The sequence below is a fragment of the Calypte anna genome, chromosome 8 (assembly GCF_003957555.1).
Source record: "Calypte anna isolate BGI_N300 chromosome 8, bCalAnn1_v1.p, whole genome shotgun sequence".
NCBI classification, from domain to species: Eukaryota; Metazoa; Chordata; class Aves; order Apodiformes; family Trochilidae; genus Calypte; species Calypte anna.
This window is the reverse complement of record NC_044254.1, coordinates 22247615-22273184: the sequence shown is the minus strand read 5'-3', so window position 1 is coordinate 22273184 and position 25570 is coordinate 22247615. Positions and strand designations below refer to the sequence as shown.

Sequence of the window (25570 nt, the reverse complement as noted above, 5' to 3'; positions counted from 1 at the left end):
CCCAGTTATTCCTGCAGGGAGAAACCCCACTCTGGACCAGCATGGTATGTAAAGGCTTTGCATGTGGTAGTTACCATCCTGACCTGCTTCAGAGCAGAAAGTGGGGACAGTGAAACCCAGTCCTTGTGGGCACAAGAATGCTTGAGCTAGATTTCTTAGTACTGTAAACCAGAATCAGGAGCTGACTAATTAGAAAAATCAGGAAGGTAATTTTGCCCCTCATTCAGAAATTTCTGAATTAAGATAATTTCTGAATTAATGAGACACTGGGAACAAACAACTTCTCCCACAGAAATATAATTTCCAATCTTTTTTCTAGTCTAATCCTTCCTCTAAAGAAGGAGGAGCTTCCCAGTTCCTGGCAAGGTTGAAATTAGGAGCCATAAGTCTGGCAAAACCCCGTTGGGAATTCATGAAGGCCTGTGAGCTCTCAGAGCTCCGCAAAGCAATGAATCTGCTCTGATTTATACCAGTGGGAAACCTAGCCTTTAAGTTTAGTTCTCGAATTAGCAGTTGTGTTAATCATGAGAAGCTGGTCTGCCAGGTCACTGGGGCTCTGTGTGTAAAACTCAAAATTATTGCTTCAGTGGAGCAATATATGTGATGTTTCAGTAAAGCCTTTTTATTAGGTTTACGGATCATTAAGCAGAAAGTGTTATGGAGAGTCGTGCAACATCCAACCCGAGGTGGATTCAGCCTTCTTAATCACTGCCTTGTGCAATTAGGGAACAGCTAATAGGCCATTCAGGATTAATTGGCCCCCTTTGGAACCTGAACACTTTACGGATGTTATTATACAACATGGCAGCAGGGGACTTGAATCAATGACCCTGATGGTCTCTTTCCATCTGACAGCTACTGTTCCTAAACAAACATGGCTTATAGGGCTGTTCCTGGTGAGCTCTGTGGAGTCACACCAAGAATGAGTTCAGCCACTCTGGTTTCTACCCAGCAACAGCCAGCAAACAGGAAACACCAGCTCTGCTGGGTGTGGAACTGTCTCTCTCAGACGTGCCACATGGAGATTTCCTCCAGAGAATCTCGGATCTCTGCACTTTCCCATCACTTTCCTGGTAGGGATGAGTGCACTTAGGCATATTGGACCTCATGTGACAGGGCCAGGGAATCCCTAGAGATGACACTGCATCTCTGGAAAGGTTTGAAATGAGATTTACTAATTATTTCTTTCTAGAAGCCCAGACAATCAACATAGCTGATAAGTACTGCTTTTCTGACACACTTCTGCTCAAGTCACACAGTGTGCTGTTAGCATTACCCCAGCTGAGGAGGAGGAAACAGAGCAGCTTTCCTCAGTAGGGGCTGAACCCCTTTCTGCAAAGCCTTTATTTGCCTGAGTTTCTAGGATGACCTGCAAGGTGAAACACAATATGGTGCAGCAGAGGATGCTGCTGTATTAAGAATACTCAATCAGAAGTAGTGCCTGGAGAACAGAGTGAAGAAATCAGTGGTCATTCCTCTTCAGCAGTTTCTCTCTTTGACCTTTGTTTTTGACCATCTCTGTCTTACCTTTCTCCTTCTCTCTCTCCCTAGAGATCATCAAAGTAACCATTTGAAAGAGAGGGGAATATGAATCATGTTCAGCCAGCTCCAGCCTGATTGGTATAGGATTCTTCTGCAATAAGCTGGAGAAGAGCCTCTGCTAAGTTGTAACTGGCAGCATCCAGGCTGGTTACAGGTGTGTGGGCACAGGGAGCAGATGAGGGAATGTGTGTGTGGCAGCAGAGATGAAGCTGTGGAAGGACCACCTATACTCCAGCCAGTGCATACCTCACAGTTTGCCTTGTTTCCCGTGGCCACCAACTCTGCAGCCAGCCAGTGATTGGCTTCTTAACACGGGAGCCAAGATCTTCCCTGTGCATGCAGAAGGCTCTAGTTTCAGGCATGTTTTTAGAGCAAAGTACCTCTAAGCGCACCTGAGATCTCATTCCCACCGTAAGACCTCAGTCTTGCATCTGAGGATGGGTTTGGGGGTTGGGTTATTTATTTTTTTATTTATTTGACAGCTCCCACACCCTGAACGTTTCCACTTCTGGGAGGTTCTGTCTCAGCATCCCTCACCGATGACCACCCTGAATCCCTCCGGGCTCTAAAGCCACCCTCGGAGCAATTGTATTTCTTTCTTTGTTTGTTTGGGGTTTTTTTGTAATTAATAACACACGTTTCAAAAGCTCTGGCGTTTAAGCGATCCCTGCCTCTTCCTCTGCAGCAAGCGGAGCCCTCGCAGCCAATTCCCCGAGCGGTGCCGGGCGCTTTGCTCCCCGGAACGGGGCTGGGGCTGCCCCTCGGCGGAGAAACGCTCCGGGTTTTTTTCCTCTCCCTCGGGAATACGAAAAAAGGGGCTGTTCTGCTCCGGGCATTTCTGACAGCTGAAGGGGGCGGGAGCTGCAGCCTTGAAGTAGAAAAGGAAGAAGAAAAAGAAGGCGCAGGGAGAGGGTGAGAGCCGCCGGACAGCGGGGCTGCGCCGTGCTGGGGACCGCGGGTGGGAGAAGGAGGCAGGAGAGGATGTGGCCGTGCAGCGATGCTGCGTCTGAACCCCTTTCTGTCTGAGGAGAAAGATATCATCCCCCCAAGGGAAGGAGGGAAGAAGGGAAAAAGGGAGAAGGTGGCCGAGAGCCTGCTGAGCTCTCCCAGGAACCGACCATGACTCGCCTGGCACCCGAAAGTTTCCCGAGCTCGGTGGAGAGGGAAGACATGTGAGATCCTTGTCCTCCAAGACCTCAGCTGGGCTTCCAGCCCCGGCCCTGCTGGGACTGGCCATGGCTTTGTCATCCCCGACTTAAAGGTGAAGAAGAGACCCTGGAGCATACACTCTCTCCATCACCCTTCCCAGCTCCACGCTCCAGCCCAGGTAAGTGTTCTCTCCTTCCAGGCACCGAGGCGCTCTCTGGTCCTACTGGAGAGTTTCTCAGCACTTTGTCCAAGAAAAAAAAGTCTTGTGCTTCTCCCGATAGCTAAAGGGTGTGTTTGTGTGTCTGGGTGCAGGGGTTGGTTAGAGCTGTCTGATTGCAATTTCTGTTTGCTTTTGCTGATTGCTGTCAGTATTTTGCTGTGCCATCATGCCTCTGGAAAGCAGACTCATCTGGGGACTGGCAAATATTTTGGCTGTGCTGCTGTGGTGAGGCGGTGTGGAAGGATGCTAGCTCGATCCCATTGCTCCACCTGAGAGGGAAGCATGCTTAGCTGTGCATGTTGCTGGAGCTGCTGGGATGACTTTAAATGATCCTCCTAAAATGCTGCCTGGTTATGTCAGCTTTGAGCTGTCCTTTGAGCTCTAGGAACTCTCAGAGCTGTGAATGAATGTCTCTGCCCCCCTGAGAATATAGGGAGGATGGGATGGATATTCCTCTGGAAGGATTCACTATAACCTCTGGATTTCCATCACTCTAGCTTGGATGTGCAGCTTTGTGTGTGTGTAGCAGAGCTTGGCAGTCGTGCATTTTGAGCTGAAATGTTTGTTTGGAAAAGAAACCCTAGCTCTACCCAGTAAGGAAAGAACCTGTTCACACAGGGAAACCAAAGAGAACTTTTTCCTCTTCTGATGGAGAAGTTGGTAATTTTGGGCAAGGTAATTTGGCTAGAAAGAAAGCTGGGAATTTTTGAACTGGTTAAGGTATCTGAAGTGAATGCAGGAAGGTAAAAGCTACCAGATATCCTGAGGCAGATCAGCAGTGACCCACATCAAAGAATTCTTGTTGCTACAGAAGGGGAGGAGCAGAACCCTTTACCCCCCAGCATCAGCCTATGCTATATGAGAGGAGAACAAAGATGCTTCTGTTGTACATGGCAATCAGAACAAAGGTGGACTTGGTGTTGTTGCAGGGTCTTATCAGGTAGCAGAAGGTGTAAGGCAACCTTTGGTTTGTTTTTCTTTATACTCCACTGCTCTGCTGGTTTCCTCATCCCCATTTCATTTGGCTTCTCAACAGGAATCCCCTGAGTATAATTTCTGCCATGTTATATGGTTATCAAGACAAGAGTAAACAGTGATCCACTCTCTAAATGTTCCCAGCCTGAGCACACTGTCTTCTATTTACTGTTGGCCACCCTGTGCCACATGTGCAGGTCATCCCTTCAAGGTCTTCTGTCCCCAAGCTGATGGGAGAAGTCCTCACTCCAGATGAGGTTCCCCTTATGTTCTCCCATGGCACTATTGCTTTCTGTTAGGAAAGGTCCCTTATCCCATATAGGTGCTCCAAGCAAACAGGATTGGAAAAAAAGTTTTGCCTTAGACACAGCAAGGCCAGAACCCTTGTGGTGCAGCTACAGAAAGGGTGTGACGAGCCCCAGAACTGCTCACATGGTTTAAATGAGATTTCAGCCCTGTCTCTAATTCTGACCTCTCCAGCTGGCTCTGTCCCATGGATCTGGGGTCATCTCCATAACATAATATGAACGAGGCAGATATGGCTTCCCATACTTTTCCTTGGTGCTATCTCAGGAGGCTCGATGTCTCCCTCTCTGCCCCTCAGGTGCTTTTATTCCCCACCTAAGGGTCTGCAACACAAACCCTTGTGTTCATGTTGCTGCAGCTTCACTCTTCAGGCAGCACTGCTTGTGTTAGTCTTGGCCCTTTGGACTGACACATTTATGGATTGCAGCCACAGAGGTATCTGGGGAGGTCCAGGATGCTGGGTTTTGTCACACTGTCTGCTCTCATCTCTGACTTCTTGTGAAGGCTGATACTGATGTGCTTCCAGACACCCAACTCAATGGACCTCTCAGGACACAACGGTGCCTGCCAAGCTACACACATCACTGCTTTAGCCACAGTGCTTTATTTGCAAACTCTCTTTCTCCATTTTCCAGGATGAGGGTAACTGCCACTGCCTGACCAGTCCCTTGGCACAACTTGAGATCTGTATTCCTGTCTGAGGTGGTCCATAAAGTGGTTGGTGTCTCTTGCAGTCAGGCTGAGAGGTCTTCATCTTTATGTGCCACATCCTGATTTCCATACTGTAGTTCTGGTTCCCTCTCCTTCTGGGGAGTGACCACTAATGTCTGGGAATTGTAACTGTACCCACACTGATCCCAGCTGGATTGTTTTCTCATGATATGTGTCCTTCCAGAGGGGATCTGTGATTCTCTTTTACCTGCTGGGGTGAGCTGTCCTTGGAAGAGCTGCCCAGGGTCATCTTTGCCAGTGCTGCCTGAACAAGACCTCTTGTTTCCTTCCTCCCCTCTTACAACCTGGGGAGGTCAGTGAGGATTTTGCCCAATTTTAGCCCCCCCATGCTCAAAGAGCTGTAATGCTGAACACACACTGCAAAGCAGAGAAAATGAGTTGTCAGCGATTGTCTGGCAGCCTTGAAAGCAGCCAGAAACCAGGGGGGGCTCTTTGGAGTGACTACAGGTGGCTGATTTGTTGTGCAACAGGTTGAGGCTCCTCTTGAAAACCTCAGTGGCACCATGACCTCTGGTCTCTGCTTTGCCTAGAAGCAGCTGGTTTGTGCATCCCGGAGCCCATCAGCTGCCTGGCTCTCCCAGGAGAGGGAATTCCTGCAGAGCGGAAGCAGGTGAGTGCTGAGGGGTTGGGAGGGAGAGACCTGGTGGAGTTTTGTGATTTAACCATGAAGAACCATGCTAGATTCCTTGCAGTAGGAAGGTCTCTGGCAAATGAAGGGAAGATCCGTGCTGGGGTATCTGCAGCAAAGATTCAGAGTGGCAGCTGTAAGAGCTGGGGTGAGGACCCTGCATGTGTGTGTGTGTTGTTAAGCAGAAGATGTCTTGATGCTGGTCCAGGACTGATGAATGAGGCAGAATCAGGGCTCCAGCTCACATCAATGTGCCAGGTTCCCAGGACACTGGTGGAGAAACACACATAGATGTTAGCCTGGATAATGGAAAAATTGCTTTTATCTCCAGTTCAGTTCTCCTGAAAAATCTTTGCCTACAGAGAGACTCAGCCATCCTCAGGTGATGAAGGATTTGACCCTCCCATGCGCCTGGGTCTGTCAGCTCCAGCTGATGCCTCACCAAATAGGAACTTCATGGGAAGTTCACTGATGCACTTCATTCAGGTCTAAATAAAAGCCCAAGCCAAGGAAATGAGCTATGACACCAAAGAGAACAGCAGAAAGCTTTGCCTCAGCTGGAGGCATGGGAAAATTTTATAACCTGGGAAACATGTAAAAATGTGTGGCTGATCCCACTGACATCATTCAGGGTGCTGGGTCATGGTTTATGGGATGTTTTAATTTAATTTTATTTTATTTTTTAATTTAGTGGCTGCAGAGTGTTAATAGTACAACAGTGATTCTTGGCTCTTGTGTTAGAAGCCTGTGAAGTATCAATTTTCTTCTGACAACCCTTTTGAAAATGATTTGACAGCAGAGGAGAGAAGAAGCTAGTGAGCCAGGCAGGGGTGTAGGAGAGAGCAGACTGCTATTGTTTGCAATCAGGCTGGGAAGAGAAATGCTCTCCTGCCTCCTGTCTGTAAAATCAAAGGCATCACCAGCAAACTGCTGGCAATTTGGCTTCTGGTAATCTGGCTTTCCAGCAAAGTACAGTGAACACAAATCCAACTCTTTTCACATCCAATAATCTCCTCCATGGAGAAGCTGCTCTGGTCAGTCAGGGTTCTGTGTCCCTGTGTCCCAGGCAGGTCTCCACACAGGCTCTTTTCCAGCTTCAGCATCTCAGTTTCCACCAATGCCCATTCAGGTTCCTGGCTCTAACAATTGGATGCTTTTCTGTTCCTCTCCAGGGATTTTAAGGCAGCAGGAGGCTGGAGCTGGCCCTCTCAACACAGTCTACACCCTGTGAGGACTAAGTGACATCTGAGCCTCACCTCAACATGTTCAACGAAAAGAGCAGTGCCTCTTTGCCTCAGAAACCCATTCAGAAAAAGACTCGACCTCAGGGCCTCCCCTCCCCTGCTCTCTGCTGTGCTTGTGGACTCTGCATCATGCTAGCAGGAATCAACATCACTTTAGTGGGAGCTTTTGCCTTTGGGACCTTCCTCCCTGTCAACAACCCTCCCATCATCATCGGCCCCATCTTGTTAGTGGTGGCTTTCACCTTTTTCGGTGCCTGCTGCATCTGCAGCCGGAGACCCCCAGCTCATGGGGCCAGGAAATCCAAACCAGGTTCCAACATTGGGCTCATCAAACCCGGCAACACAGCCTTTGAAATCGAGACCAGTGAGCACACCGTGCAGGATACCACTGCTGTTCAGCTGAGCCCCACAAATTCCCCCATGTCCTCCAAAAAATCCACACCGGTTCACGAGAACTCCAAGACTTGCAAGCTCTTCACCATGGAAGGCAATGGCCCAGTGGCCAGATACACCACGGGAGGAGACACAATACAGCTCAACCTGCCCAGGGACCTGGCAGCATCCTAAAGGCTTTGGATAGTAACCAGCCTGATGCTGCTATGGATGGGCTGGGGATCCACGTTGTACCATCAGCCAGAGGGGTGGGGAAGTTGCTTGTGGAAAACCAGTGGACAGAAAGGTCTCTCTGAACAGGTTTAAGGAAGGTGGATGCAACAGCAGAAAAATTCAGGTTTTTGCTGTGAAAGGAACATACCCATTACATGGTTTTAAAAAGAAAATTTATAAAGATGTTGTTGCGGAAGGATGACTCTCAGTTCCTGGGAATAGATGGGGTTTCTTGGGAAGCAGATAGGAAGAGGAGAATGAATTAATTTGTCTAGTGTAACATAGAAATCTGATGGCTGGAGGAAGTAGCTGAAAAGTGACAGTTTTTTTCTCAGAAGTGAAGCAATTCATGAACGTAAAAGAAGCAGGAATGAAGGAAATTACAGCTTGCTGCCAGTCAGTCACAAGAAGATTTCAGCATTTTTAGAGGCAGACTTTATGGCAGTAAGGACAAAGCTGTGCATTTTCTACTGAAAAAACAACATAAAGCAGTCTCCTCTCTGCTGAAAATCCTTGCTCCATCTTGCCTTCATTTGGGTGACTTTACCACCCCTTCTAAGAGACAATGAACCTCAAGGATTGTAATTAGCACTGGTGTTTTCCTCTTGTTTTAATCAGGTTGTGCTGCAGCTGTGTTCTCAGTGCATCATGCATTTTGGAAGGTCAGCCAGGCTGAATCCTTGGGGACAAAGTCATGGAGTAACCAGAGGTTGGCAGGAGCCTGCAAATGAAATCTTTGGGCAATGATGGTGTACTGAATGTGAGGCAGCTTGCTTTCTGTCTTTTTTCTGGCACGCTGGCCTGAGACACACATCAGCTTGGGGCAAATAACTGTATGGGCTTCAGCATAGGTGTGACTGTATCTCCTTCCCTGGAGTGTCTGTGAGATCCACTGGGCAATCAGGACTGGATCTCCTTGCTGCAGGAAACTGTTCCAATGTGCTTGCAAACTGAAGGGATGAGTTTGCAGAAGAGAATTTATCAAGACCTATTCAACATAAAGACACCACTTCTGCCTCGGGCAGACCATGGTCTGATGGATTATTGCTGGAAAGGCAATAATGTGTTCTTCCCTGGGTGATTCTGGCTGGGAAGATGGGTCTTTGCTCTGACTCAAAGCTCATGGGTCTTTGCTCTGACTCCTGCAGGGGCTCTTCATCTGTTTTGTGAGATATGGGAGCAGGGGTGGGGAAGGACAAAGGACAGCCATGCTTGGCAGGGCCAGTATGTGAGGAGGCAGAAGCAGCAGAGTGGATTTTGGGTAGGAAAACCTGCCTTTATGAAAATTCTGGATTTAAAATGGGGTTTTTTTTGCATTTTGAGAGACTAGAAAGTCACATGGACGCATGATTGATCATACCAGGTCTTTCCAAAGGCCCAGCTAGCCCAGCATACCATTTCTGACAAGGCCAAGAAGGTCTGGAGAAGAGCATAAAGACAGGACAAAACCAACATGTTGTTTGCCCAAAATGCTCTTAGCCTCCAGTGTGCTATTGGGAGCTTTCTGAGCTGGAAGTGGTGCCTGTAGTGAGTAGCTCTGAATGGATTTCTTCATCATGACACAACCCATTTACACCTTGAATATCTCTCAGCTTTCAGAGTCTGTGATCTTGCAGCAGGGAGTTCCACAGTTTAACAAGGAGGGGCTGAAGGGAAAACACTGTGGGAGAGGGAGAAATTGTGACAAAGCCAAGGCTCCTCTGGGCCACCAGCAGCCCTCTGCATGGCCAGGCTATGGAAGCTGCATGGCTGGTGTGCTGGGTTAAGAGGTGGCACGTGGTGGTGTGGGAGAGATGGAGAGAAAAGCCATGGTGCTCTACAGCGCATGCATATGGTGTCCTGGTTGCTCTGGGGAGCTGCTGTGGAGCTGCTGGCCCCTTTGTAAGCTCAGTTGGGATGTCACATTTCATTCTTTAATGAGAAGTAACCAATCTCTCTGTCTTAGTGTGGGTCCTCCTTGAGTGCTCCAACACTTTGCCTTCCTAAGCATCTCCATCTCCACCAAGGAATTACATCAGTGGGATTTTAGCAGAGCTGCTCTACCTTCCAGGAGGGGCTGCATCAGGATGAAGGATGTTTGTATGGGCCTGGGAAAGTGTGGGTTCAACTCTTTGGTAGAGCCTCCAGGTCCTGGGCAAATCAATTCATTGTGCTACTGCTTGTGCAAGAGAGGAAAATACCTGCTCCCAGCTCTGCTTAGAGCTGCTTTAAAGATGAACACATTACCAAGACAACAGGGTTGGTATTAGCACACCTGAGTCTGGAGATTGCTTGAAGGTGGATGGGGCTGTAGAGTTTGATTTCTTTATGATCCTTTGGAGCTCATTTCCAGGGGCTGAGCTCTGCCTCCAGCACCAGCTGCCCTCTGGCACCCAGGAACTGCTGTTCTGGACAAAAAGCTCCCATGATTTTTGCCTGTCAGTGATTGCTGGAGCAATTAAGCAGAATACCTTGCTGATGTAGGTTTGTTTCCCAGGTTGCTGGCTCACCAGCCTTTTGGAATAGTACACAACAAGCTGGAAGTCCTTTAGAGGCATTTCCCACATGAGTATGGTTACTGCAGCTTTTCTTGGAGCACTTGGAGAAAAAAAAAAATAAATTCAAGTGTAACCATACAACTCCTTTCTCTACTTGCTGAAGGCTTGCAAACCAAGTCTGGAGTGTGCATACTGGAATGACTCCATATGGCAGCTGCATCCCAGAGTGCTACCAGAGATGGATGGTACAATGATGGATTCCATAAAAGTTGGAGGCAAAGGCTGTTTGGCAGGATTGGTGACAGAAACAGGACTTTGAGGGCCAGCTAGGAGTGTTGGGTGCTTCACTCTTGTGTTATGGCACAGGGAACCCTGACACAGCCTGGGATGCACTTGCAGGTTGCCAAAAAGTTGGTGTTGTCCTGGGACCTGATGGCCCTGGGATCCAAGAGAAGACAAGAAGACTTCCAGCACTGCAAGGTGAGCATGGGAACATCTGCTGCCTTCCAAGGCATGAATGCCCTGCTTTTGCCTTTTTCTGTCTTTTGGAATTCCTGTGTCTGTCTGTCCACCTCCATGATCAGCTGTGACTTAGGTTGTCATGAATCTTGTGCCTCCTTGTGTAGCAGGAGACAGGGAGAGTTTCTTGTGCTCCAAGTCAGCGTTTTTGGTGTCAGTTTTTTTTTTTTTTTAATGACTATTTACATGTGTGCAATGTGGAATTTGGAAAAGGCAGACTCATTAAAATAATTGAACTCAGAAAGTGTTTGGCCACCTTCTCTTTCATCTGTGCCAATGACTTTCTCTCCTCCCCAGGGACTGTGCATGCCCCAAGGTTATCTCTGCTCCTTTTGCCTTCTGCTCCTCACTCTCCTGCTTCATTTTTCTAGCAGTGCAATGAACTGCAAGGAAAAAGCATCTCCAGGAGTGCTTTTTGCTTCTTAAATACCATTTCTCCTTGAAGCCCTGGTTGTCTAAATGCTAGTGTCACCATGGATTCCCACTATCTGTGCTTAGCCTAACATAAGAATAGCCCCATTTTCTGCATCTGTTAGCCCCTGGCTGTGTACCTGAACAAACCAGATGTGAACTGGAGGTCTCCAGTTTATTTGGGACATGGGAAGAGCAGGTTTTAGGGCTGGGGTGGGTGAGAACTGTGGGGTGTTCCGAATTTAGCTTCCCTGGTGATGGAGGACTGGGCTGGATGATTTTTAGCTGCTCCTGCCCTATCCTGGGTACAGATGAGGTTTCATTTATGGTGTGGGGAAGGGGGGGAAGCTGTACCTGTATGTTTCTGTGTGTGCTTAGGATTGGTGCCATCACCTTTCTGTGCTCCTTCTGGGCTCAGCTCAACATGGGTTCTTGGAGATGAGTCAAAAAGGGACAGCACAGTGAGAATAAAGAGGATTTGAGAGCCTTGCAAATTCACCTCCTCAAAGGGCTTCTCTCCCATGTGCAGCCAAGTGATTTGAGACGAGAGGAAATCTCTCCATTCCAGGCAGGCTGGATGGTTTAAGAAGTGGAAAATGAGCTGGCTAAGTAGGCTCCACTGACAATGTGTGTAAAATGAGAACCTGCTCCCTTCAGAAAGGATTTTTTTTTAATTTTATTTTTATTTTTTTTTTGCCATTAGGCAGAACTCCCTGAAAGGGTTTTTCTTTTTTAAAAGTGGAACTAGAGAGTAAAGCAGAGGGTTTGCTGAGAATTCACTTCTGCTCTCCTGGACCTTCAGCCTGTAGCATTCCTGCCACAGCACCTGCCCAGCACTAATCTTGGCCCATGGGCTCCTTTCTCCATCTGGAAGAATAATAGAGAAACCTTGCATGGAATTTAATTAGGTTTTTCTAATTCCCAGCCCAAATTTATTGATGGCAATTTATTGCTGGAATTTATTGATCACTTTTATCCTTGTACCAGCAATGGCTTTTAACTGAGATACCTTGGAAAATGTGTATCCCTGATAGATTTCTTGCAGATCTCTTAAAGACTCCCTTCACTAGGCTGAGGTGCCTGACCCTTTCCATCTTTTCCACCTGTGAAATTCTCAGCCTTCCCCAGGAGCCCTCACTTTCCTCCCTGGTTTGTCACTCTGGCATTAGCCATGAATGCTCATGAACTGCCATTTGTTCACAGGACTCACAATTCCACAACAAAGGTACAAACTTTCCCAGTTTCTCTGTGCAAGAATTGAGGCATTTTCCACTGGACAAGTTGTGGAAGAAGGAAAAAAAAAATCCATAACCCCCCCCAAAATATCTATGAAAATGCAAAATTTCCATTTGCAAATATCCTCTTTTTAACAAAATAATGAATTTTTATTAATCATGTTAGTTTCCAGCCAGTTCATAGCAAATGTGCTCAACTTAGAGATTGAAAGGCTGCTCTTCTCCAAACTGCCAGGTGCTTTCAGCTCAGCTGAGCTTCCAGTATCCATGGGAGAGACCCTCAGACACCACGAACTGCCCACTTCTAGATGCTCTAGGAGAGGCTTCTATGTCTGTTAAAACTCCTGGCTGTCAGACTGACTGATGACCCCAAAAAACTCCTCATTTGAGGTGTCCTCAGAGTGACCAGGTTGGTGTGAAGCCCCAAGAGATGCTCATCTTCTGCAGCAGCACCCCCTCTAGACTGAGTAAGGCTATGGAGCATCTCCCCTGGCATTGCCTTACACTGTTTGCTCTTTCACACTTCCTGGAGAAGCTGGGAGCTTTTTTTCCCATTTTAGTACCAATGTAAAATTCTTGGAGACTGGTTCTATGCAGTAGTGGCCAGTTTTGGGGCTTCTGCTGTCCCAGTTGTCCCCATTGCTGAACTGGGAGATCCAGCAAGGAAAGGACCACTGCTCATCCAGGCTCACAGTGAACTTCCAGGCTGCAGAAGACATCAGGACCACCAGGGTTGGTCAGCAAGGATTGCTCCATAGAGGCTTTGTTCCATCCAATCGAGCAAGTCTGGGGAGAGGAGATTTCACTGCTTCCACCAGCAGATCTCCTGCTACTTTTAATCACTCACAGACTCTCTCTGTGGGACTTGCTCATGCTGACATGACTGTGAATTCTCAGAGCACAGAGGGGGTCAGGCCCAGGAGGACAAATTGTTTTTCAAGGCATCCTTGCACACAAGGAGTCCCCAGGAGTTTTTCCAGGGAGTACACACTCATGGGGAAACGCTGATTTCCTGAAATTGGCTTGTCCTGAGAATACATTTGTTGTCATAATGCTTTGGCAAGGAAAAAACCTTCCCAGGTTGCAAATAAAACCTCCAAGCAATCACTTGAGAATTGCTCTATTACTCAATCCTCCGGGCACCCCTAAAATGAGATCTGGCTCGTTTCTCTCTCCATGGGAGGACCAGACTTCAAAGGCAGCTTTGGCACTGCTGTCCCTTACCACACCCCCTGCTTTCAATCATGTCCAAAAAGCCAGATCTTCCTGCATCCATACTTTTAATAAGCCATGCCTCCAGAGGGCTACATACCCTCCCAAAACCACTGTAGGAAGCCTCTCCTGCTGAAATCTTTGCTGGAGTTTCTGGCATCAATCTGCTCTGACAGTGAACACAGCTTCCTATCTAGCTCTCTGCCCTGGTGCCAGATGGGTATTTGATGAAGTTTGCTATGAAGACAGACAGAAAAAAATTATTTCTTTTGTTGCCATGTTGGCAGAAAGGATGCTGCTTTTGGAGACAAATCTTCCTTTGCTGTTGTCTTGGTATGAGAAATCAATGTGATCTGTGGTTCATCTTTTTCTGTCCAGCTGAGCCAGGCAGGGCTGATGTTGTCATTAGGAGCTGATCCTCTCCCTTCCATTGCAAGGGGCTGGTGCTTCATCCTGGTCACTGCCTCTGGGGCTCTGCACTCCCTGTTTGGAGGCAGATTTTAAGCATGGAAAGGATGTGCTGCCAGCAAACCCAAAGGGTCTGGCTCCTGCAACCTCCTGAGGGGTGAGCACATTTCTGCAGCCTGCATCCTGTGGTTGCTGTGCAAATAAGCAGCCAGCTTTGGTTTCAGGGCTGGGAACCTTTTATGGGGCCACCGAGTTCATTGCAGATAAATAACCTTTGGCTGGCAAGAGCAGCTGCACCTGGGAGCAGCAGAGATGTTTGCTGCAGGGAGGTAAACCCAGGTCACAGGGTATGGAAAAGTCTCCGAGGTTGTCCTCCCAGCAGGTTTTTCCTGCATCCTTGCTGGATAAACCCTTTTGCACTGCCATAAATCCCTAGAAATCCCCCTGGATGTGGTCTATGGTCAGCGGTCCCATCCTCACCTCCTGTGCTTGGCTATGTAGGTGCAGATCTCTCCTCTGGATAAAGAGAAAGACAGTGGGTGAAGAAGGAAACTGAGGCACAGAGCTTAAAAGGAGACCTCAGCTCAGAGCAAAGCATTGATTTTGCTTTTCCCAAAGGATAAAAAACTACAACTCTCAGCATCTGCAGCATCCTGGGACAAGGACTTCCACGCCTTCCTGTGTTGTGCAGGGACCCATCTGCTCCCATGTGCTGCCTTCATTTGGAAGAGAGGAGGGGGGAGAACATCTCTTTTCTCAGTTGAACCTCAAAACACACCTTTTAGGTGTGCTGCCTTTGGACACTCCATAAATAGCTGTAGATTCAGGACAGTGGTCTCTGAGGGTGAGAAGTACAGAGAAATGGGCAATGGGCTCATTGAATGAGCCTGGTGGCTGCTGTTCTCCTGACATGCTGCATTTCTCTGAGAAGCTCTGGGCTACATATATTTTCATAGAGCCTCATTAAAGACATGGCTTCAGTTCTGAAAAAAATCACATTTGTTCTAAATAAGAGCTGTCTGCTGGGAGAATTAATTCCTCTGACTTAAGTCACATCCCTGGAAGTGTTGCTGTTGTCTTCAATTTCATGGCTCAGATGATTACGCTTTTCCAACACCCAAGAATAACAAGATTAGGGAATTTGTGGCAATGAATGCAAAGAGGAGGGACTGGCTAGGAAAAAAGGAACAGAAATTGAATTTTTCTGTTAAAAGAAAAGGAAATGAGTATTTCACAGAAACAGTTTTGCTTTTGGGAAATAACAGCAGGGAAAATTCCCTGCTTGAACCAAAGTCTCTTAATCTTAAGTAGTCTTAAATCTATCAGTCTTGTTGTCACATTCTGTTCATCCTTTTGAATGAGCTTTTAAATTTTTTTAACAAAGCTTTTTAGCTTTGTGATCCTTAGATGTGATATTTAAATCTAATTTGGGAAGTATTAAATCCAATCTTGGGAATGATAAATTAGCAAAAAAATGAGACTAAATTGGCAGGAATTGAGGTCAAATGCACTGTTGGTGTAACTGCAGCAGTATTCTTCTGCTTCTCATTTCTGGCTAGACCTTTCTGGAGGGTTACACATCCTCATGGGGAATGAATGGGGGTCCTGGGAGCAGGGGGGGAAATTTGCCATCTAGAAAATGAGTGGAACTACAGGGGAAAATGTATTCAGAGAGTCTGGTCTGTGTTTGAAAATTATCTTGTTGGAGACAGAATCACAGAATCACAGAATCAGCCAGGATGGAAAGGACCTCTGAGATCATCAAGTCCAGCCCTTAATCCACTACTGCTGTGGTTACCAGACCATGGCACCGAGTGCCACATCAGTCTCTTTTTAACAACATCCAGGGATGGAGAATCCACCACCTCCTTGGGCAGCCCATTCCAATGCCTGATCACCCTCTCTGTAAAGATTTTTTTCCTAATATCCAACCTAAACCTCCCCTGGCAGAGCCAGAAGCAGCCAGAGATATCAATTACCACCTACCCATCATTGAGGCTTTGGCTGCTCCTCTGCCCCTGCACAGCTGGAAAGGAAACCCAGGGACATGGCTCAAAGGGATGCTTTTCCCCCAGTGCGTTTTGGTGCAAAGTGGGGCATTTTCAGCCAAGGTGAGTGCAAGCCCATGGGCTGCTTGCAGGGCACACCTGGTGGAAGGAACCCCCAGGACAAGGGGGGAGGTGGGGAGCTGCAGGATCATCCTGAACCTGGGGATGCAGAGAGCTTGATGGTTGGGAAGGAAGATGTTCTGAAGCAGGCCTGCTGGCTGCATGAGGACATGTGGCACATGGCTCTGTGTGTGCACGTGTGCACCCCAGGGTCCCACTGTCACAGCTCAAAGGAACAGCAAGCTGACTTCTGTCTGCAGTGCTGGGGATGGGGAGAAGACACACACCCACCTCGGGAGGGACAAGTGCTAAAGGGAAAGGCTCTTCTTCCATGACACCAGGAGCACTTTAGCAGGGTTAACACTCGCAACATCATTAGGCTTAATGTTTCTGTTATTTGTGCTGCCAATTCTCTTAATGATGCTCCAGCAGCATGGAGTGGAGTGAGTCATAAAAGTAATTATTAACTAGGCTATGGCACTGAAAAGGCATCCAAAGTTCAATTCCACACCAGCCCTGGTCGATCTGGAAGGTGTATGCTCCTTAATGAGCAGATGCAAAGTGTGTTTGCTGGAGAGAGAAGAAGAGAGAGCCCATTCTGTGTGAAATATTTTGCCTTATTATTTTCACAGGGAAATACACAGCAGCAAGTGGAAGCAGTGAGTACCAGTACATCTTGGTCCCCACAATTTTAAGAGCCATTAAAACACAAGCATTCTGTGGTTCATCAGTGCCCCTGGGCCCAGAGTGATGCAGGGACCCAGCGTGTCAGGAGCTGTATGGATGAGGAGGAGAATTAAACTGCGGCTGCCGCTGAGACCTGGGATTCTGAGTAGAAATAAACAGGGAAAAGAGTGGGACAAAGGAGTGAACATTCCCATTTTGGAGGTAGGGAAGTGGGCAATGAAGCGATGTGACTCAGGTCACATGAGGATTTGGTGGCAGATGCTTGGATTCACAGCATCTTGTTGCTCTCACTTAGCCACCAGACCTCATTTTACCTGGATGTGGTTTCTGTTGGAGGCACACGGTCACTTTTCCATCCAGATTTTAGCTGCATTGACAAGAGCATGTTGATCCCCTCCCAGACATCTGTCCTTCCTCTGCCTGAGGCTCAGGAGCTTTAGGAGGTTCAGTCCAGGGCCAGAGCTGGTGCAGTGACACCAAACTGGCAGCTCCTGAAAGTTCCTATTGAAGACAAGAAAGGTGCTATGATGTGTGGTGGTCTGCCAGAGCTCAGGTTTCTGAAGACCTGATGGCTTCATGCCTAGGCACAGTCCTATCAGCCAGCAAGTAGATGACAGTGGTGTGCTCAAGTCACCTGTCCAAGGTGACATGCAATGTTTGATGGTTAATGGCATCTCTGAGGGCTTGGCATTTGGGAAAAAATTGAGGAGCATACTTAACCAAGGACAAAAGAGACCATCCTTGCGTGTTGCCCCAGGGGAAAAACTGTGCTTGCAGATTCTGGAGCTCTTCCCTTGACATAAAACACAGTAGAAGTGGGCTTAGCTCCAGCTAACTCTTTTCCAGTTGATGACCTCTGTGTGATAGCAGAGAAATATCACCTACAGCCTAATCCCCATCACCAATAATGAGACCCCCTTTGGTTACAGACCATCTAGTTTCAAGGAGAACATGTGTTTAAGAAATTAGACTGGTAAGGAATGCTGCCCTTGCCTGTCTCCTAAACTGCTTTAAGGGTTGGCCACATGGTCATCACCTACTGGAAAAAAGCCAGCAAGACATTTAGGTCTTTAAAACAATAAAAGAATTTCAGCTGCCCACTTTAGAAGTGCTTAGTATATTCCTGAGTAGGAAACAGATACTTGCTTGTGTCTGGTATCTGCTGGGGTCCCATAGTTTCTTCTGGATCTTTCCTGCCTTTGCTTTTCCCTTCTATGCCCAATATCCTAGACCAATTAACCTCTTGCAGAAAAAAATGTAGTGGTAAGGAAGGGCTTTTGCCAGTATGTCAGTGTTGAGAAGTCACCATATTCCACTTGGACCTGCTCTGGTGGCAAGTTCTGGACAAGCTCTGAGCAAGGCTTCGTGCTTCAGCATCATAGTTTATTGGAACTGCAGTGGTTAACAAGTCTTCAAAATGGAAATAACTCAGTGCAGGCTCCTCAGATTGTTTTCATTCAGACTGACACCTCCAGCTGCCCCCAAAAGCCAAGTTTCCACCTTAGCAAAAAAAGCTTCCCAGTCTTGGCTTTAATTAACTCCCTACAGCAAGAGCCACTTTGGCTGTAATGAGCGAGTGCCTTTCAGATATGCTATTTATCAGCTCCCTAAATGTAATCACTTGGAGTCAGTTGGATCCAATTAATCAGTACAGGATAGTACCACCCAGCCTGCCTGCAGCAGGGCTCAGGACAAAGAAATGCTGAAAAACCTCAACCTTCCCATCTAGGATACAATGTGGTCCTCCCTTCAGCTTCTGTGATGAAGGTGGAAGTCTTTGATGCCTCAAAACACACTTCAGGCTGAGCCTATAACTTTGGTGCATGCCATGTAGGTACACTTGATGTCTCTTCCAACCTGCAAATGAGTTTACAGTGCCAAGACACTTGGCAGTCCATGTCCTTTCTGCTCTGAAGAACAGGCTGGTGTCCTCCTGCCAAGAGTATGATTTGGACCCTTTCTGACTCTTGAGGACTTACCTGTGAGGCAGCCTGGGAGCTGAGGAGGACTGGGGAACTTTCTTCTCATCAGTTAAGAGGGCAGCAGGCACATGAGTGGTGTTGGGTCTCACTGCCACGTGGATGCTCCCTGTTGTGGTTTTGTGATGCTCTGCAACTTGTGCTCCTGGAGGGACCAGGGAAACAGCCATTTCCTCTGCCTGCTGTGTGCTCAGCAATGGGTGAGAAGCAGAGGAAGGGATGGGTAATACTCTGTGAATTGGGGTAATTATCTAGATTTAATCCCATGCTCCTTAATTTTGTTGCTCAAGAGCTCTTTAGTCAAGAAAAGACACAATCCACCACCCCAGCAGGGAGTGAACAAGAGATTGTGCTTAAAGCAGTGTTCTGTGGGATGGAGTTTGCAGGGTTGCTGTGCAGCAGGACCCAGCCTGACCTCAAATGATGTTGTCAACCCTAAGCTCCCACTCTCATCAAACCCATCAAAACAAAATCTGCTGCAGCTACTGAAAGAGAGGGAGTCCTGCACTAGCTCATACAACAATATGCAACTCCCCCTTCTCTTGCAAAGAAGAAATCAGCCACCACAGCCCTTGATTTTCTTGGGTTGAAGGAGCTGACTCCATCCTACATCATTCTCTTGGGCCACCTGCAAGCCCATTCCCACTGCAGACCATCCCATCCCATCCCATCCCATCCCATCCCATCCCATCCCATCCCATCCCATCCCATCCCAGAACTTTTTACTGCTGGCTCCATTTCCAAGTCTTCCACATGCTGGTGTTCTCTGCAGCTGACAGGCCATGAGTGATCACCTGATCTGCTCCTCTGGTCAGGAGGTGACACAGACCTAGTAAAACAGGAAAGAAATGCAAAATGAAAGGTGACTTGCAACATGAGCAATACTGAAGATCAGAGACACCAGGCAGAAAGAAAATAGTTTTTACATCAGTGCCTGCAAAGCTTTTTGCTTCCAGCTCAGTGTTTATATACATTTCCCCAAGAAATGACAGGCTGAATGGCAGACTTCCCCACACCAGCAAATGGAATAGACACCATTCAGGTGAATATTAGTTGTGTGCTAGGAGGTGGGTTTTTATCCAGAGCAGCAGCCTGACTGATGAAGATGTACCAACATCAGGAGTGCTGTCTGCTTGGGTAATGAGGTGCTTGAAAGCTTTGGCTCATTTTTGAGGGATGCCAGAGATCAGATCCTGAGCAAGCAAAGTGGGTCAGGTGGGACCTGAGGAAGGAGACACTCAAGAGATGCACTGGATGAAGAGTTGAGAACCAGTGGGCACAGCCAGGGAGATGGAACTGGGGTTGGGTATTAGACCAGAAGGTGACCCAGATGCTGTATTGATGATTAGTGTTGAACACTCCTTGGAGTGTTTTCTGCTGCCTTCAATACATCAGAGGGGGAATGTACCCCAAGAAGAATGTAATCCTAACCCCAAGAACACCACTGAGGGTAAGTGCTGTGCAGGTTTGCCCTGAGAACCTTGATCAGAGCTTTCCACCATATGGACAACAGATCAGAGGGACCCAGGACTGTTTTAACTCTGGATAGAGAGGTGTTTGAAGCAGTAACTGTGACCACCAACACCTGGGAGATAGTGTGATGGTACTGGGACAGGGAAGGCAAACCAGCACCCTGCTGGTGTTTGGCAGGAAGAGCCAGCGTTGAACATGGGTCTTGTTTCCCACTGAACCACTGCTCCCCACCAGATAAAACCAATTAACACCCCTGTAACTCCTGGGCTGCCATTCTCCAGGCTGGACCAACCTGTGCTGGCCAGGTCTGCCCTTTCTTGAGTGCCCAGACCAAAACCTCACGTGCTACCTCTTTCTCCTCTGTACCTGCTACATTCTCCTCCACCCACAGCTCCGGGGACCTGCCATGAGCTTGTGATCCAGAGAGATGTTCTCTCCCATTTTATTTATTTATTTATTTATTTCCTCCCCTTTTTATTTTTCTCTTTCTGATGTATCAGCCAGTCTAATGAAAGATATTGCCTCTCCCTATAAACCTTGCCTCTAGAGACTGAACTGCACCGAGGTTGCTATAACAACAACTGAGCTCTTCTCCAGCAAGAAGATGAGGAAAAAGGTACTGGGAGGACCAGGAGAGCTCAACAGAGAGAACCCCATCACCGCGTTGTCCCTGAGGGCTGGGATGCAGCACCCCTGGGCAAGGCAGAGAAACAAGAAGCAGAAGCATCCTTAGGGAATGAAGGCATTGGAATCCTGCCTCTGCCCAGGATGTGCTGTCGGACCCTCCCCACACCGGGCAGATCTCCTGGGTCAACTTTTTCCCTGTCCAGGTTAAAAAACCTCGTGCTGCCCTGCATAGAAAGGCACTGGGTTTAGCATCACTTGTCCCCAGTTACCAGGCTGCTCCCAGGACTCCTTCATGGGGCAAAATCCCCATCCTAGCTAAGGAGCAAATAGGTGACAAGGACTCTGGTTTGGTGTTGGAGCAAACCAGGCACTTCCAGAGGGTAAATGGATGCTGTGCCCCCCTCTGGCTGCTGCTGGCTGGGCAAGCTGTCCCCTGCCCCTTGGCACAGCCCCTCTCAGCAGCAGAGAGGGACTCTGAGGTTTCCTGGGCTGAAAGGAGTCAGGGAGGGCTCAAGTGAGGGAGAGGAGGTGGAAACTGCCTCTCTGCATGGAAATGCTTGCAGGGGATCCTTGTCCTGGGAAATAGTAACAAAAGCAGGAGGAAAAATGGTAGGAGAGCTTATCTGTGGGAGTTATAGATGCCTACAGACAGGGACACTCTTCTCCATCCTTTTCTGTTCTTTTTAGCTGATTGCAAATGCCAAAGTGAAGCCCTTCTAACTCCATCAGCTAGGGGTTTATTTCAACCAAATCTTCATTTTCCCCTCCCAAGTTATGGATTAGAGGCTCTGAATTGTTAAACAGCTGAGGATTGCCTGGAATGGAGAGTTTGTTAAGCACTAAGATAGCTGGGCATTAAGAAAGGTTAAATTATTATTCTTGGATCCACTGCAGAGCTGAATATTTATGGCTCAATCTAGTTTTCTAGAGTCTCATCATTTCTTATGTCAACTGTACTTTATAGAAATGTCCACAGGGAAGGAATTGACTTTTGTCCCAGGCCCAAACTAAACAAGCTCAAGCAGTGATTATTTGGGTTTGAAACAGTTGGATAATTTAATCTCAACATCTATTGATCTCCTTCTGCACTGGAATCCTATGGCTAAACATCTGCAAGGCAATTAATAGCCTAGACCACAAATTCATTACAGATTTATCAATAGGTCCTGAGTTTTAGGCTGAGAAAAAATTGTTTTTTAATCTGCTTACTTCTGAGTGGAAAAAAGAAATGCAACTTCACACAGCTGAAGCTACATCCCAAGGCCATGAGAAAACTGCTCCCCATTGCTGGTGTGGTTTGAAAGGCTGGGGGCAGATCATGGTAAATCCTGCAGCCAAATAACCAACATTTCCCCCAAAAAGCATATTTTTAAATTCAAAAAAATATTAGTTAAAATTAAAAACAACCAAAGAGTAGCAACATCTGGAGTTGCTAATCCTGATCCCTGCCCTGGGCAGCAGCTGGGGCTGCAGTTTGTGGGTCCTTCCCTGGCTGCAGCTGCCTCCTGTGGTTAGCATGGGGATTCCCATACCAGATAATTAATTGATGCAATCTGTTAATGAGGTTTACAATATACTTTGTGGGCCATCTGGACAAAAGATGATTTGTGAGGATGACTGCAATGTGTCCCTGCCTTTTATCTGCTGTAATGATTAAATATGGACTAATTAGGGGAAGGGGACAAATCGGTGACAAAGAGCCAGGGCTCACAGTGATGAATCCAACATCAGTGAGTAGGAACTGCAGCTAAGGAGCACTGCTAAGGAGCAGTGTGGAGGAGCAGGTCCTGCAGCAGGCTGGGCTGGGACCAAGGACAAAACTCAGGGATGCTGAGATACAGGGTGGCCACAGCACTGGCTGACCTGGTTTCAGGCAAAGCAGGTGCTTGGCCCTCCCCAACAGGAGGAACCTTCCCAGGCTCCCTATGCCAAAATTCAGCCCCTGCTTCACTGTTTTGGTTGGAAACCTCCAAGGCTAAAAGAGGGCTGTCAGTAGTTCTGAGCATTGCAATTCATCACATCTGAATGCAATAATCACCCTGTGCCTGGGAGATTATTTTAATGGAGAAAAGAGAGGTTTCAGCGTGAAAAAAAAATAATGCAGGAGAGGACTAGGCAAACACAGAGGAACATGTGCTCTTTGGCCCCTGCTCTTCTCTCAGCCCCTAAACAATGTGATATTCATCTCATCCCCATTCATCAGAGCTCATTTCCCTTGCAAGGAAATAAAAAGTGCTTAGCTCCAATTTATGCAGCAGGAAGATACATGAGTGTCAGCCCAGTCAAACACGTGCAGTGTGAACCCTCTGTGAACAGACCCCAGATCCTCTTTGCAAAATTCCTCCAATAAATGACAAAACAATATGCATGCACTCTTAAGGAAGTAAGAGAATAAATAAAAACCTAGAGCTTGTCATCATTGCTGCTTTGGGGTAGGAATAATTTACTGTCATAGAGTCCTGCCTGATGTGTATTTTAGCAGTTTTTTGCAAGCATTTCCCAGTTCTGTTTCCCAGCTCATATTTTGTATTTGTTTTTACTCAGAATAATTAGAAAAAATGCCCTCTTCTACTTCCCAGTGCATAAATCTGCATCCATAGGCCATTAAAGTGCAGATGGCTGGAGAATGATGGCCCCTCAAATCAGTAGCTATTTATTTCCTCTACAGCCAACAAAGCTACTTCCAAAAACCTCTGAGCTGAGCAACCTAATATCCACCAGTAAGCACTACTGTTTAGTAATTATATTTAATTTATTTTTCTTTTCTTCTTTATGCCAAAATACTCACCTGCAGAGAAGAATCATCAGTATGTTCTTGTCAATCTAGGAATTGGTATTTGTCAGCAATAGAAACATCGACTGATCTGACCCATGGTCCTGAAGCCTTTGTAGCACCAAGATTTCTGTTTCTGGGGGCTCAGTGCCCCCAGAAACATCAGCCATGAGTTAAACCATGGTCTACAAGGTCTAAAGCACATACAAGTGTTTCTGCACCCCTCAAGCTCTGCCTTTGCCCCTCTTCACCTCCCAGGTGCTCCCAGTCCAGCTCCATATTTCCACTACATGAATGAGGAGTTGCAAATACCAGTTGCTTTACACTGCAGCTCTAATGCCTATTTTTATCCTTCTAATTCTCACCAGGCTTCCTATTAAAGCAACAGGGATGCTTAATATGGGGCTTAATAGTTCTTTCAGGGGTTGAGCTGTTTGAACTGAGCACCTCTGCCTGCAGAAGCAGCACTTTGAGCTCCTCTTCCCACTGTGCTGGGAATGAAGGGTGTTTTATTTATAGGCATGACACAAAACCAAAGGCCCAGGATGTGAGAGCTGCCAGCTCCAGAGACAGAAATAATATCTGTGATTGACCTAAATGTCCAAGCAACTGCTGACAGCCCAAATACAACAGAGGAGCTGAGCCTTTGTTGAATAAATGGAAGGAAATTTATACCCAGGGCTTCAAGAGAAGACCTTGGGAAATACCTTTACCCTTCCATCAGCAGTTGCTGAAGGTAGGTAACCAGATTGCATCCCACTGTTACACCAACCTTCCCTAGCATGGCTGAGACCTCCAGGCTCATGCATCAGGGGGTGAGCCAGATCCTGCTGGAGGCAATTTAGCCAACAGTGACATAGATCTGGGGATTCTGGGGACTTTCTAGACTCACAGACCGACCTTGAGCTCATTTGTGCTCCATATCCCATCCTCATCCCTCAGATCCTTCCCTACCCTTGACAAAAAGCAGCATCTTCTGCTGAAACCCCCAAGCCAGGGTGATAAAAATGCAGAGCACCTGGAGAGGGTGAGGTCTGAGGGGTGAGGTCACAGAAAAGACCCTGGGGCTCAACAGGGACCCTCAGAGACAAATAAGTCCTTGGCTAAGAGCTGATGGGGTAGCATGGGCAAGGAGGGATGTTGGAAACCTATTCTCCACAGAGCAGAAGGAAACGTGGCAGTATTGATTTTCTGAAGCTGGTAGGTGTCACTAGCAATAAATACAATCTAAAAAAGGAAGGGCAGGAATGTTCTGGTCAGATTTCCTTATCAAACCTTCACTGCTGGGCTGGGCTGTGTGTTTTTGGCACAGCACAATCCTGGGGGAAAATACAGATGGTGAACAAGCCAGGTTAGGCTTATGATATGGAGATGACCAGAGCACTGTCTTGTTCCCTGGGGAAGTTATTGCCCATAAAGGTGATTTGAGCACCACTAAAAGAAAGGATGGTGGCAATGGGCTCTGAGCACCAGGGTAAGCAGATGTAGCAGTTGTCCTGCAAACCTACCAACAAATGGTGAGTGGCTGCTGACAGAGCAGATGAGACAGGCAGACTCTTAATCCAGCCCATCCTGAGCTCAGATGAGTTGGCCCATGAACTGGCACTCAATCTCAGCTGCTCTAAGTCCACCCCACTGTCAAGAGGCCCATCTTGCCTCCACTGCCCCTTCTTTCTATCAGTACTAGAAACTTGATCTCTCTGAAAAAATCTGATCCGATCTTCCTCCCTCCTCCAAAAAAAGTTCCCTCTGGGAACTTCTGGATCAGTTCCCTGCTCTGTCCCATTTCCCCTGTACTCAGTGCTGGTGAGGCCACACCTCAAGTCCTGTGTCCAGTTCTGGGCCCCTCAGGAAGGAGATTGAGGTCCTGGAGCAGGTCCAAAGGAGGGCAACAAGGCTGGTGAAGGGACTCGAGCACAAACCCTATGAGGAGAGGCTGAGGGAGCTGGGGGTGTTCAGCCTGGAGAAGAGGAGGCTCAGAGGAGACCTCATCACTCTCTACAGCTCCCTGAAAGGAGGTTGGAGTCAGGGGGGGTTTGGTCTCTTTTCCCAGGCAACTCTCAGCAAGACAAGAGAGCATGGTCTCAAGTTGTGCCAGGGGAGGTTTAGGTTGGACATTAGAAAGAATTTCTTTACTGAGAGGGTGATCAGGAATTGGAATGGGCTGCCCAGGGAAGTAGTGGATTCTCCATCCCTGGAGATATTTAAAAAGAGACTGGATGTGGCACTCAGTGCCATGGGCTGGTAACCACAGTGGTA

General features: G+C 47.5%; 1 protein-coding gene across 1 annotated transcript; it reads left to right on the top strand.

Moving 5' to 3' along the window:
* The first annotated feature begins 2759 nt into the window (after nt 1–2759).
* TMEM275 (transmembrane protein 275) lies at nt 2760–7468 on the top strand. The gene is made up of 3 exons (XM_030455491.1): nt 2760–2869; nt 5455–5534; nt 6725–7468. Exon 3 carries the CDS (start codon nt 6815–6817, stop codon nt 7361–7363), a length of 549 nt encoding a protein of 182 aa, XP_030311351.1. The 5' UTR covers nt 2760–2869; nt 5455–5534; nt 6725–6814; the 3' UTR covers nt 7364–7468.
* Nucleotides 7469–25570: the final 18102 nt, after the last annotated feature.